Genomic DNA, 11,368 nt, shown 5'->3' with positions numbered 1-11,368 from the left:
GGAAAGCCTGTCCGATTAGGGCCCATCACACAGCCCATTGGAGCTGGCAGATGCTTAGATAGACTTTTATGGATTGCTCAATGCCGTGCCGTAATGAAGCAGGCAGGGCTGACCCATCCTGAACCAGGCTAAAAAGCTCCAGGGACGGCCCGCTGGGAGCCCATAATGCCCGATGCGTCCCACGGCTGTATTAATCACACAGAAAAATAAATGCGTGGCAGGGCGAGGGGAGAGGGGAAAAGGGGAGAAAAATGAAATAAGTATGTCGTTTATCCCAATCAAGGTCGTGAATATGTGGCCGAGGGAGATTCCCTGACCAGAATGAGGCCCTAAAAGAAAATGATGGTTCATTTAGAAAGAATGGATTGTGCAATCTGTGAAAACTCATAATGTTTATGAAAAGCGAGATTCATCAAACATTTCCCATCTGCGTTTGACTGACATAATAAAAGAACAATGAGCAGAGTGAATCGAAAATGTCCCAGTGTTAAATACAGGTCTGGTATGAATAAAAGAATGACTCCCCAAGATTGATGTAATAGTTGGGAAAACAGTTTAATATTTTCTCCTTTGAGTAATGAATATCATACCCCGCCAGCACATCAATACCAGCGCGTTTTATTTTATTTACATTCAAAGATATAAATTAGTAAAAGTTCTCCTGATAACAAGATTGTGTAGCTTTTTCCCAAATGCGTCTCAAATAAAAACCGTCCATAATATATATATATATATTTATATATATATATTTACAAGACAAACAGACGATGTCAGTTTCCCATTTTGCAATACAACTTGCATAAATTATAGGCATCATTTCGCCATCATTTAAAAAAATAAATATCAAATGTAGGCTATTCCACTTTGAAGTCCTCAAGTTCACTTCAGTTCCGTCCCCTCTGCGTCCCAAGACACCTCCTTTAACGAATGCGGTTTCACAGAAAGGCCAAATTATGTTTTCCACACGTAAATATAAACCAAAATAATATACCGTGGCAAATAAGCAAACCATAGGATCCTGAGAAATAACATGTGAATCACATATAATGGGAGGTCATTTTCCAAACCAGCATATGAAATTATCATCCACAATGCATCGAAACAAAACAGCTGAAATGAAACTGACGGGCGAGCGTGCGCGCGCGCTGCAGAGAGTGTCTCAGCCTGGGTGGAGCTGAGGAAGCGGTAGCAGCTTTCATTCCGACTATATGGTGGCACTAGATCCGGTTTGGAGGAAAGGTTATGGGGGTTAAAACGTGGGGCTAAGAGGTGGCGGCCTAAGTCGCTTTATACTCAAAGCAATTGTGACACCTACCTGCAGACCGTGGAAATAAAAATCCCACATGATCAAAATGATCAACTCCCTCCACAAGAGCAGGAAACACGAAGTTTCCTCAGGCTGGCTCTACCCAAAACAGCTCTACACTGGAAGCGCTTATTAAAATCCCCACTGCCTCATTACCGGTTCCAAAAAAAAAAAAAAAAACGTCTATAGGCCATCCAGCGGCATGGAGGCAAAGCTTTGAACGTGCGCAAGGACAGAACCACAACCACCTAAGTGACATTTGAAGATGTGAAGTTGCACGATGAGCGCACAGAGCAAACGAACTGATTTGTTTGCTTTTGGCTGACCCTGTGTCATTAGAGTTATCCTAAGCTGAAAGATAAGGTTTGGGGCCCACTGTGCGCGCGCACACACACGCACGCGCACATATCAGAAGAAACATTAAAAATAGAATTCCAGCTCAAAGCTATGGCAACATGTCTCTGCTTGCAGTGTTTGTGTGCACTCGTGGGTCTGTGTTTGGGCTGATCTGGGGCCTGTCCTTAATGAGCTAATTTGAACGTCTCTATCCGGAGGTGTACTCCAGCACGTTCGTTTGCAATCCGCCTTTCTTATGACATCCCTACTTCCTTCTAATGTTGCAAATGAAAATCCCATCGCCTCATACTTCAGAGTCACTGTGAGAAAGACCAAAAATAAAAAATAAAAAAAATGCATATGTTGTTAAACAAATGGAGAACAATTAGAAATGATTCCAGCTAATGCACTGAAAACGACTTATAGGCCATGATACACGTTCATCCTTCTTAAGTCTCACATCAAGCCCCGAAATCGTATTCATCTTAAAACAAGTGGAAATCTGCCAACAGTGTCACATACGCCACTGAAGCACGCTTGAAACGAGGCAAACAATAATAATAATAATAATAATAATAATAATAATAATAATAATAATAACCTGCCAGATCCCATGGTGTGACTGCAATGACGCATGAAAGTGACAGAAAACCAGTTGATTTGCATTGGAAACAAGTGAACTAGTGTTTACTTCCACCGTGGTGCGAGTTCCCTCTCGCCTTTAAGGAAAGATACAACCTCGAGATTCAACAGCAGATTAAAGAAGCGCAGATCGTGTCGCTAACGCCGTGCCGCATCATGCCATTACGTACCTTTCTTTGCTTCTAAATTTGCGGCTCTGAAATGCTGCTGCTGCTGCTGCTGCTGCTCGACAACAACAATCTGGTTTGGGTTATTTTTAACGAGGGGGGAGTCTGGCCTGTGTTTGGGGTTTGTGCTCGCCTCCAGAGCCTGGTGAGAGGAGCTGAGACCCTCGTTTGCAGCAGCAGCGGCGGCAGCGGCGGCGGCGGCGGCAGCCAGACTCACTCCGGATGAATTAGTGTACCGCAGGATCCCTTGGCCCTGCAGGGGGCTGAAGTTGCCATAGTTTGTGTAATTGCTATAAAAGGGAGATGTGTAATAAATAGGTCTTCCAAGGATGGAGGGGGCCGGGTAGAGGGAGGGGGAACTGGCAGCCGGGGAGGTGGTGGAAGGCGTGGGGGGAGTGAGGAGGCCACCGCTGGAGGAGGGGCAGCTTGGTTGCCCAGGCTGCCCCACTGGCTGCTGCTGATGTTGCTGCTTTTGGTCCGAGGTAGCAATCTCCGCCAGCGACCACAACTTGGGCTTGACTGTAGGGTTCTGAGGCGGCCCCGAGGAAGATCTGCTGTCGAGGCATGAGGACGATTTATTGGTGCTGATATTGTTGCTGTTTGCGAGGCTCCGGGCCAGATCCTCGCGCTGGCTGTGGAGATGGTGGAGGTGATGGAGGTGGGGGTGGTGGTGGTGATGTTGGTGATGGCTGAGAACCGGGGCTTCTACTCCCGTTAGAGGCGACGAGGTGACGGGTTTGGGCGAGAGCTGACCCCGCGGGTCGTGGTTCTGCTCGTCGCCGTCCGCGTCGTGTTTGTCGCCGGACTGGTCAGAGCCCAGCTCTCCCACACGGCAGCTGACTTTCTCCCCGTCAGACTCTGCCGAGCAGGAGTGGTCCGTCAGGGTGTCGACGTGCAAGCTGATACCTAAGACAAGAGGAGAAATAATAACAGTGATGAAATGAAATATATGTATGGGCTGGTGAGGCCTGTGGGAAAAAAAAAAATGTTTAAGAAAGAAGGGAAAAGAGAACTGTAAAAGATACATATATCCTATTAAATATTAATGAGCAGTAATATTCCAAAATGGAGATAAAGACATACGTTGAGAATTTCTTACAGAAAATAAAAATACCAGAAAACTATATTGTAGTCAAAGTATATTCAATGTCCTAATGTTTTACAACCAACCAGGCTTGAATAAGAAACACATCACTTATTCATATCAGTTTAAACAGTAGGCAACAATTAAAAGTTCCTTTTATATGCTGAAAATAATGCTTTTCGTTATTTATTTATTTTACTTTTTTTTTTTTTTTTTTTTTTTTTAGAAATGTCATCAAGAGAATAACATCAACAGTTCAATTGCTTCGAGGTCACTCATGCGCTCACGTGGATTGCTGTGTTATGTGTCTACTTTGCCAGTGACCTGCCATTAATCATGTTAAAGAAAAGAAACTGTTCACCTTAACAGGTCATTTAGTGTAGTGTGGAGTCTTAGAAGCTCGTTTTCATGAAGAAAAAAAAAATCAATCAACACCACTGAAACAACACATGAAGCCAGAACTCTTGCAAAAAAAACAAAACAAAACATATACTGAAACCAGCTTCTTTGCATTGCACATTTGTTTGATGGTTTCATCGTTTCACATTCTTATTTTTACTGGAAATCTGATTTGCAAAAATGATAATAATAATACTTGAGCTGTAAATAAAAGGGGCATGCACCCCTCCCCTCCTTCCCACCCCCGTCCTGCCCTGAATTGTTAAATGGATCATTGGCTCGGTCGCCAGATTATACCCCACCTTCATCCTCCGCTGAAGCCTCGCTGTTATCCAGGGCTTTTTCGGAGCGCTCCACCTCCTTTCTCTCCCCTTCCCCATCCTCCTCGTCCTCGTCTTCGCTCTTATTCCTGGGCGCCCAGGTCATCTTGTTCTCCTTCTTGAGCCTCCGCCTGGCATTGGCGAACCATGTGGAGACCTGCGTCAGGGTCATCTTGGTAATAATGGCCAGCATGATCTTCTCCCCTTTCGTCGGGTACGGGTTCTTCCTGTGCTCCTGCAGCCAGGCCTTCAGGGTGGCCGTGGCGTCCCTGGTGGCGTTCTTGCGGTAAGCCGGGTCGTTGAGTTGGTAGGGGTACCCTGGGCTCCCGTATGGGTGGTAACTCAACGCCCCGGCCATGCCCGTCGTGTGCGCGTCATATGGAGAGCTCTGGAGCAAAGTTGGACAAAAAGTCACGAGTCTGCGATGTTTTCTATTTTTATTTTTTTAATGTGACATTAATGTGGCTTGTGACTTATTTACAAACAACTCCATATAATTTAAATGCATTTTTAAAGAACACACACCTAAGCCTTTATTATAATTACATTAAAATATTACAGTGCTTAACAGTATCGTCATTAGTTTTAAGAAACTTGTCGGAACAAGTGAAATGAGGCTGGATAATGATGTAAACGCACTGACAGATTGTATCCGGAATTTTTGTAAATCGTCTAAAATACCATTTAAATCCCCTGGGATTGATTAACAACGTGCAGGGTATTGCTAAAAATATACAAAGTATCAATACTGCCTTTTTTAATTATCACCGTTTTTATTTGATCATTTGCCAACCACACTCGTTAAGCTTTTTAAAAGTGTAACTGCAAGCAGGGCTAGTAAACACACCGTGCGTAAAAGCAGGCCGCAGAGAGGCGTGAACTAATGGTTAACTAATGGTTAAGATCATTATCGGATTAACTAATAACAGGGCTCCTGTTAATAACCCGGAAAGATAATAAAAAGCAAATTTCAATTTTCTGTAATCACCTATTAACTTGCTCATTTTCTTTCAGTGGCTGCTTTTTGTTTTGTTGTGGCAGCCCCAATGTGTGAACATATCTCCTCTTTGCAGCATTACAAATCCCATTAGCAAATCACTTGATATGCACCTTTCCTAAAACGCTTGAAGTGCCCTGTGACATTAGCATTGCGAGTCATGCTTTTCATGTTCAAATTCAGTTTATTCAACTCGGAATAAAGTCGGCGACTTCATCCCCGGTGATTTTAATGACTGCCGAAGAAGAAAGAGTTGCAGCTTGCGTTCTATTAATTTTCTATGACGCATAAATTAACTGCTCGCAAGCTAAAGGCTCAAATAAAAATCTTAGGTGGCGTTCTGTTTTACATGATTAGCCGCGCAGTGAGTGTTAAGCGTTGGTCAAGCCCTTACAATTTGCAGCTCATGTTTAAAAATCCCATTTAAGTCAAAGAGGTCAAGGATTTTATGGTAAGAACCCGATGAGTAGGCCACTAGATGTAACTGTATAGCAACACTCAAGAAAGTTCTGCAAGCACTTAGTGATTAGCGAATCCTAATAAAAACATTGAGGATCTGTACCGATTTAATCGCGCGGTGCGCCTGCAGACAAGCAAACATTTTGCGCACTTGCAGACTGAAACTCGCCGACACGATCACCTGCTTCGGAGCCTATTCACACAGAATCACACACGAATAGAGGAGATATTTTACCATGTAGGATGGGAATCCCGTCGTTGGATCCGCGGAGTATGACAGCGGACTGGAGAAGCCTGCCCCAGCCGAGGCGGAGAAAGCAGCCGATCCAGGATAAGGACTGAAGGCTGAGCCAGATGACGACCTCGCCAAGTCTTCATTCCGCGGGGCAGCCAGAGCCGAGGCCCCGTAAGCCGGACACGAATAAAGAGCCAGAGAGCCCGGGGGCTGGTAAAGGTAACCCTGAGGATAGGACATTGGTGAGCGCGGGATAGGTCGCCGATTCCAAAAAGGGAGGAAAAAACGCGCAGGGCGTTGGGCTACAACAGCCAAAATAACAAACAATCAACTCAATAATCAGCCGTGCAAACAGTCATCAGACAATGAAAATAAAAAAAAAAAAAGTCCTCCCTCCACAGCCCCCTTACTGGGAAAAAAAACACCAGAAAGATCTGTTAAAGTGCCCTCATAGAGGCAATGTGGCATGCGTCTTGATCCCCTAGCGTCCGATGTTTTTAGTACGCAGCACTATGAAGTGAGGAGTTAGGAGGGAAGGAGCCGGTGGAGTTTCAGACACACAGAGCATTGGGGGAAACTGGAGCTGTCACTCCGGCTCATCTGAATATCCCATCCCCGCCCCCTTTCTGCCTCATAGAAATGGAGCCTCGGAACAAAACCAAGACTCCACACTGCAAGAAGTAGTGTCTGTCCAAGAGTTGTTTAGCTGACTGTGGATTTTAAAACCCGCTTCACTTAATAAAATCAGACAAATCTACCAAATGGACTGGGCTGTAATGTAACTGTTGCTCATTCAAATGAAATGGTCCACTCTGATTATTTGTCATTTGGCTCAGGGAAACCCACCTCATAGGTGAGGCGAATCACAATTAAAATGTGACTCCTTTTTCAGTTCAGTCATTCAGTTATCGTTAAACAGCCCAAAGCCGTGTTAATTGACTTGTCAGGACAGGTATTTCTTTGGACTACGAGACAAAAATAGACCTCGAGAGAAAACAGTATACAAAGTAGACAACATTAGCACGTGCAGTGTATGTGTCTGCTTTTCCTAAATGCTTTTTGTGCTGTGGGGTTATTTATTTTGACTGTTTTCTAAAGTCAGGTTGATTGTGACACACAGCGTCTGCCTGATCAAAACTTGCGCGCACTCCCATTACAACGGGCGCGCGCAAGAGAGAGAGAGACAGAGAGAGAGAGAGAGAGAGAGAGAGTATAAAATGGCCAGTGCTCTCCACATGCAGCTGGTTATTTCGTCAGTCCATCTATCAAACGCGGACACATCTATGAAATGAATGCGAGCACCGATAAATGCGCGCTCCTCACTCACGCTCGGCCTGCGGGATGTGCACCCGGCTCCTTCATTTCCACCACTTAGCGCATCCCACATACGCTCGGCCCTTAATATTAAAATAACATTCATCAGCAATAATAAAGCTGTTGGTGGTGGCCATTGCCGCTTTATGAGGGGGTAATCTCTCCTCCACACAGATACCAAGCTCACCACCAACACTGCTGAAGTGTGTGTGTGGCCGTGTGGAGTGTGTGTGTGTGTGTGTGTGTGTGTGTGTGTGTTGGGTGAGTATGACAGTTTTTGCTCACGCACTTTGCCAGTGTGTTTGGGCACTCACCTGTCTGCGCTGCTGTGAGTCTTTGTGTGCGATTTTGGACTTGTCTCCATGCAAAACAGGGCACAGCCTTGTCCTTTATTATTGTGATTACAGGCATTATGACCTCTGTTGGAGACAAGTGATACAGCACTGCACGGAAACCTGAAACTGTGACAGCGGTTTTGGAACGGGCAGTCAAGGTGGCAACTATTGGGAGGAAGAGTGGCCTCGCACTCTGCCTCATCAGTATTCATCCGAATGAATGTATTCATCCATCAGGTGCTTGCTCCTCCACTGCAGTGTGGTCTGGCAGTGTTGTAAACAGCAACAGCACAATTTAAATAGGTGCAGTACAGCTCGCCTGTTAGCAGGACTGACTAATTTATTTAGAACACCTAAATACACGCATGCATTTTAATATACAAATTAGAGGCTCATAGAAATCTTTATACATTTCACTTTTGTTAATCAATACACAATTTCCTATGTCGTCCTGCATTCCAATCTTGACCTAATTACAGCGGTAATGGAGGCAATTTTTTCAATTTGGGCAACTTTGAGAGGAGACATGGCAGTGCGATGACTATCACATGACGTCTAACAGGATACACTGTCATCACAACATGTTTTATGAGTACAGTGCTATGAACAACTTGTCTGGAAATGCATTTTTTTTTTTGAAAGATAAGCAGCCACCTAAATCAAATACCGACATAAAATATATTTTAAAAAGTTTCTAGATAATATTTTTATTTATGTATTTTTAACTGCTATCCTTGGGTGATTAAATCCATCACCGACACATCATATTAACTAAAAACAACTATATAGAAAGCTCTAAATAGCCTGTAGTATGTATGTAGTAGTATGTTTTCATTAAGTTTGACTATAAATCTAAATCCATGGACTTATAAAACATCACATCAGTCATAGTATATGACCATGATATGATTGACATTACAGGAAATTAACTTGCCGCATAGATCTTTCAAACAGCAATGTATTTATATTAGAGCAGATAAACTGTATTTTCACCATCTGAGGATTGACCTGTTAACACTTTGTATTAGAACCTGTAGGTCTAACACTCTGGAATTAGACAATGTACTTGCTATCAGTAGAGTACACTGATTTACCAGCATCACAGAAAAAGATCCAGTGAAAGTGTCAAATACCTGTGGATCTGCGTGGTTATATGACTGAATATTCACTGTAGTATCAAAATTCCTCATTGTTTTCAGCTGAAGAAAAATTAACATGTTTCTGGAGAAATGACACTTATTGTATCCCCACTGCTTTGAATAGTCTGTCTGCTATCCAGGAAGTTGCTTGTATTTTTTAAGAAGATGTAGGTGGTTTCTCTGTTTCAGGCACGACTAATCAATTCCAGAATAGTGAATGAGTACTTTCAGTATAGATTGGGTCAAGATATGGCTGACTGGGAGTACTGTTTGGCCCACACCAGGGGGCACTGTCTCCTCTAGACACAGACCACAGGCTAACCATCAGTACTGTACCATCATTATGAGTGTGAGTGTGTGTGTGTGTGTGTGAGAGAGAGAGAGAGAGAGAGAGAGAGAGATATTTCATTTGTATGCGTGTAAGTGTATATAATGGTGAATGTCTATGTGTGTGCAAGTAAATGTCTGTGTGTGCATATGCAAATTGTCAGTGTGAAAGTGCACCTGTCGGTCTGTTAAGGTGCATAACTTTGTGAGTGTGTGTGTGTGTGTGTGTGTGTGTGTGTGTGTGTGTGTGTGTGTGTGCGTGCGTGCATTGAACTCTGCAGTAGTACATTCCACGTCTCAGTTTCAGACACGCTGGAGCTCCTAAGATATTTTAGTCCCAGTCTGATGGAGATATAAGAGATGGGAGAGAGGGGATTGACAGACAGACAGACAGACAGACAGACAGACAGACAGACAGACAGACAGGCAGTGAGACAGACAGATAAAGACAGTATAGAGAGTATGAACACAGTAAAACAGGCAAAGGAAGCAAGACAGAAAAGCATGAGGTCCGATGGACAGGGAGGCAGACAAGGAAAAGATGAAGAGTCAGACATACAGATAAGCCATCCCAGAAGTGACATTATCACCAGTTTAGACAGTGAAATGATTTTTACCACTGTGTAAAAATACAGTAACAACACTTCTGCTAATGAAGCTGAGATGAGTGACAACGAGTTAAATTGTTTTATAGATGTAATCAAAATGAGCTTGAACATCTGTGAACAAATCCATGGTGCATCACTACAAAATGCATTTTTACTTTACAGAGTAGACGTTCATAAAAAATCAAAGGTTTTGCAACTAATGTAGTTTTTAATTTCTAACATTTCTAATTTCTTACAGCCCCTTCATGTACGAATACACCTAACAAACACACAAATAAAGAATGTGCATCTGGCTCCAGCTAGTGTATCACACTTAAATGAAATTTCTGCAGATTCATTATCTTCTAATATTTGCTAAAAAGAAAAGAAAAATCAGACACACTTTGAACAAACTATCGTCTTTTGTACTGTGTATAAATACATACTGTTTAATGGAAAAAAGCTGCTTTTCTACCTCTGCTCACTCAAGATAGCTCCATACCCGATCCAGACGTTTTATGAAAAATGTCATCCTTCATGAATGAAGGAAACAGCTATTGATTTCTCATCTATTTTCTCCCTGCAGAATTTACCACTGAATAATGTAGAACTGGCAGAGTTGCTTGTATTGCATTGGCTGATTTCTAACTGCTAACCCTTTTTGCTAGAGTAAATTGCCCGGAGTTGAATTGAATAGCTAAAGGATATAGCTTTGATGTCATGCCCTTTGTTTATTACACATATGACTAAATAAATATTGATTTCTGATTTTTCATACTCTTTTGAACCTCTGCAGTGCAGCAGTTGTGGACCGTTTGCATTTTATCAACTTATATGACTTGCATTGAAATGGAGTATTGGGGCGCATGTGTTAACTACGTGGGTGCATTGTTGGGTGGAGATGAGGAAATGTGTAAATGCATCTGTGTATCTGTCTATCACTCTAACTATGCATGGCTGTAGATGCATGACTAACAGTGAAGTGGTGTAGCAGAGAAATGGACTAGTTATGTAGTCATATTGAACTGGTCTGAAATCAATACTGTCTGGAATATAGAAGTATGATTAAAGCCTGAACCTGGCTATTGTTCACAGTAACCACTGCCTCCATGTCATTGTGACTTATTAGAACAGCACATTGAGTTTTTCCACCTTGAAAAGCTTTTTTTTTTTTCTGTCTGCATGTGGGTTTGGACTCATCTTAGCATTTTTTTTTATTGAGTGAACTGCTGTACTGCTCATCTTTGCTGGACAAAGTCCTAATTTTGCTATACACATGACTATTTACTCTTCTGGATTCTCAAACACCCAAAAAGCTCCAAAGGTTTTATCCTCTGTGGGCTGGTGAAGGAATGTTCAGCATCCCAAACTTGCACAAAGTGCAGCGCATGTGTGTTTGTGTGTTCATGTTTGTGCGTGGGCATGCAGAGGGAGGAAGAAAAACTGCACTGTGATCTCTCATTGTGCAACTTAGTTAGCTAGGCAGCCTTATTGTCAGCTTCATATCATCAAAACAACTCCCCAAAACTCTTGATTGGTTAAAAAAAAAAACGACAAAATGTTGTTGTACATGTCTTTGCGTACCCGTAATCACAGTGTCACATTTGCTGCATTTTGATACAAAGCGCTACTACAATTCACCCCCTCCCCCGTTTGGGTTTGTCTCGGAAATTTCTTTGGTCGTTTTCTCTTTTTTTTTTTTTTTGTACAACGGGGGAGGG

General features: G+C 42.8%; 1 protein-coding gene across 1 annotated transcript; it reads right to left on the bottom strand.

Moving 5' to 3' along the window:
* Positions 1-2,302: 2,302 nt before the first annotated feature.
* Positions 2,303-6,320, bottom strand: irx2a (iroquois homeobox 2a). Its single transcript, XM_076736307.1, has 3 exons — positions 5,946-6,320; positions 4,237-4,642; positions 2,303-3,357 (listed from the first exon to the last, which is right to left on the bottom strand). The coding sequence occupies exons 1-3, from the start codon at positions 6,183-6,185 to the stop codon at positions 2,447-2,449; spliced, it is 1,557 nt and encodes a 518-aa protein (XP_076592422.1). The 5' UTR covers positions 6,186-6,320; the 3' UTR covers positions 2,303-2,446.
* Between the last annotated feature and the right edge of the window lie 5,048 nt (positions 6,321-11,368).

This window comes from Chaetodon auriga, chromosome 8 (assembly GCF_051107435.1).
Source record: "Chaetodon auriga isolate fChaAug3 chromosome 8, fChaAug3.hap1, whole genome shotgun sequence".
NCBI lineage: Eukaryota > Metazoa > Chordata > Actinopteri > Chaetodontiformes > Chaetodontidae > Chaetodon > Chaetodon auriga.
The sequence above is the reverse complement of the archived record's forward strand: the minus strand, read 5'-3'. Positions and strand labels throughout refer to the sequence as shown.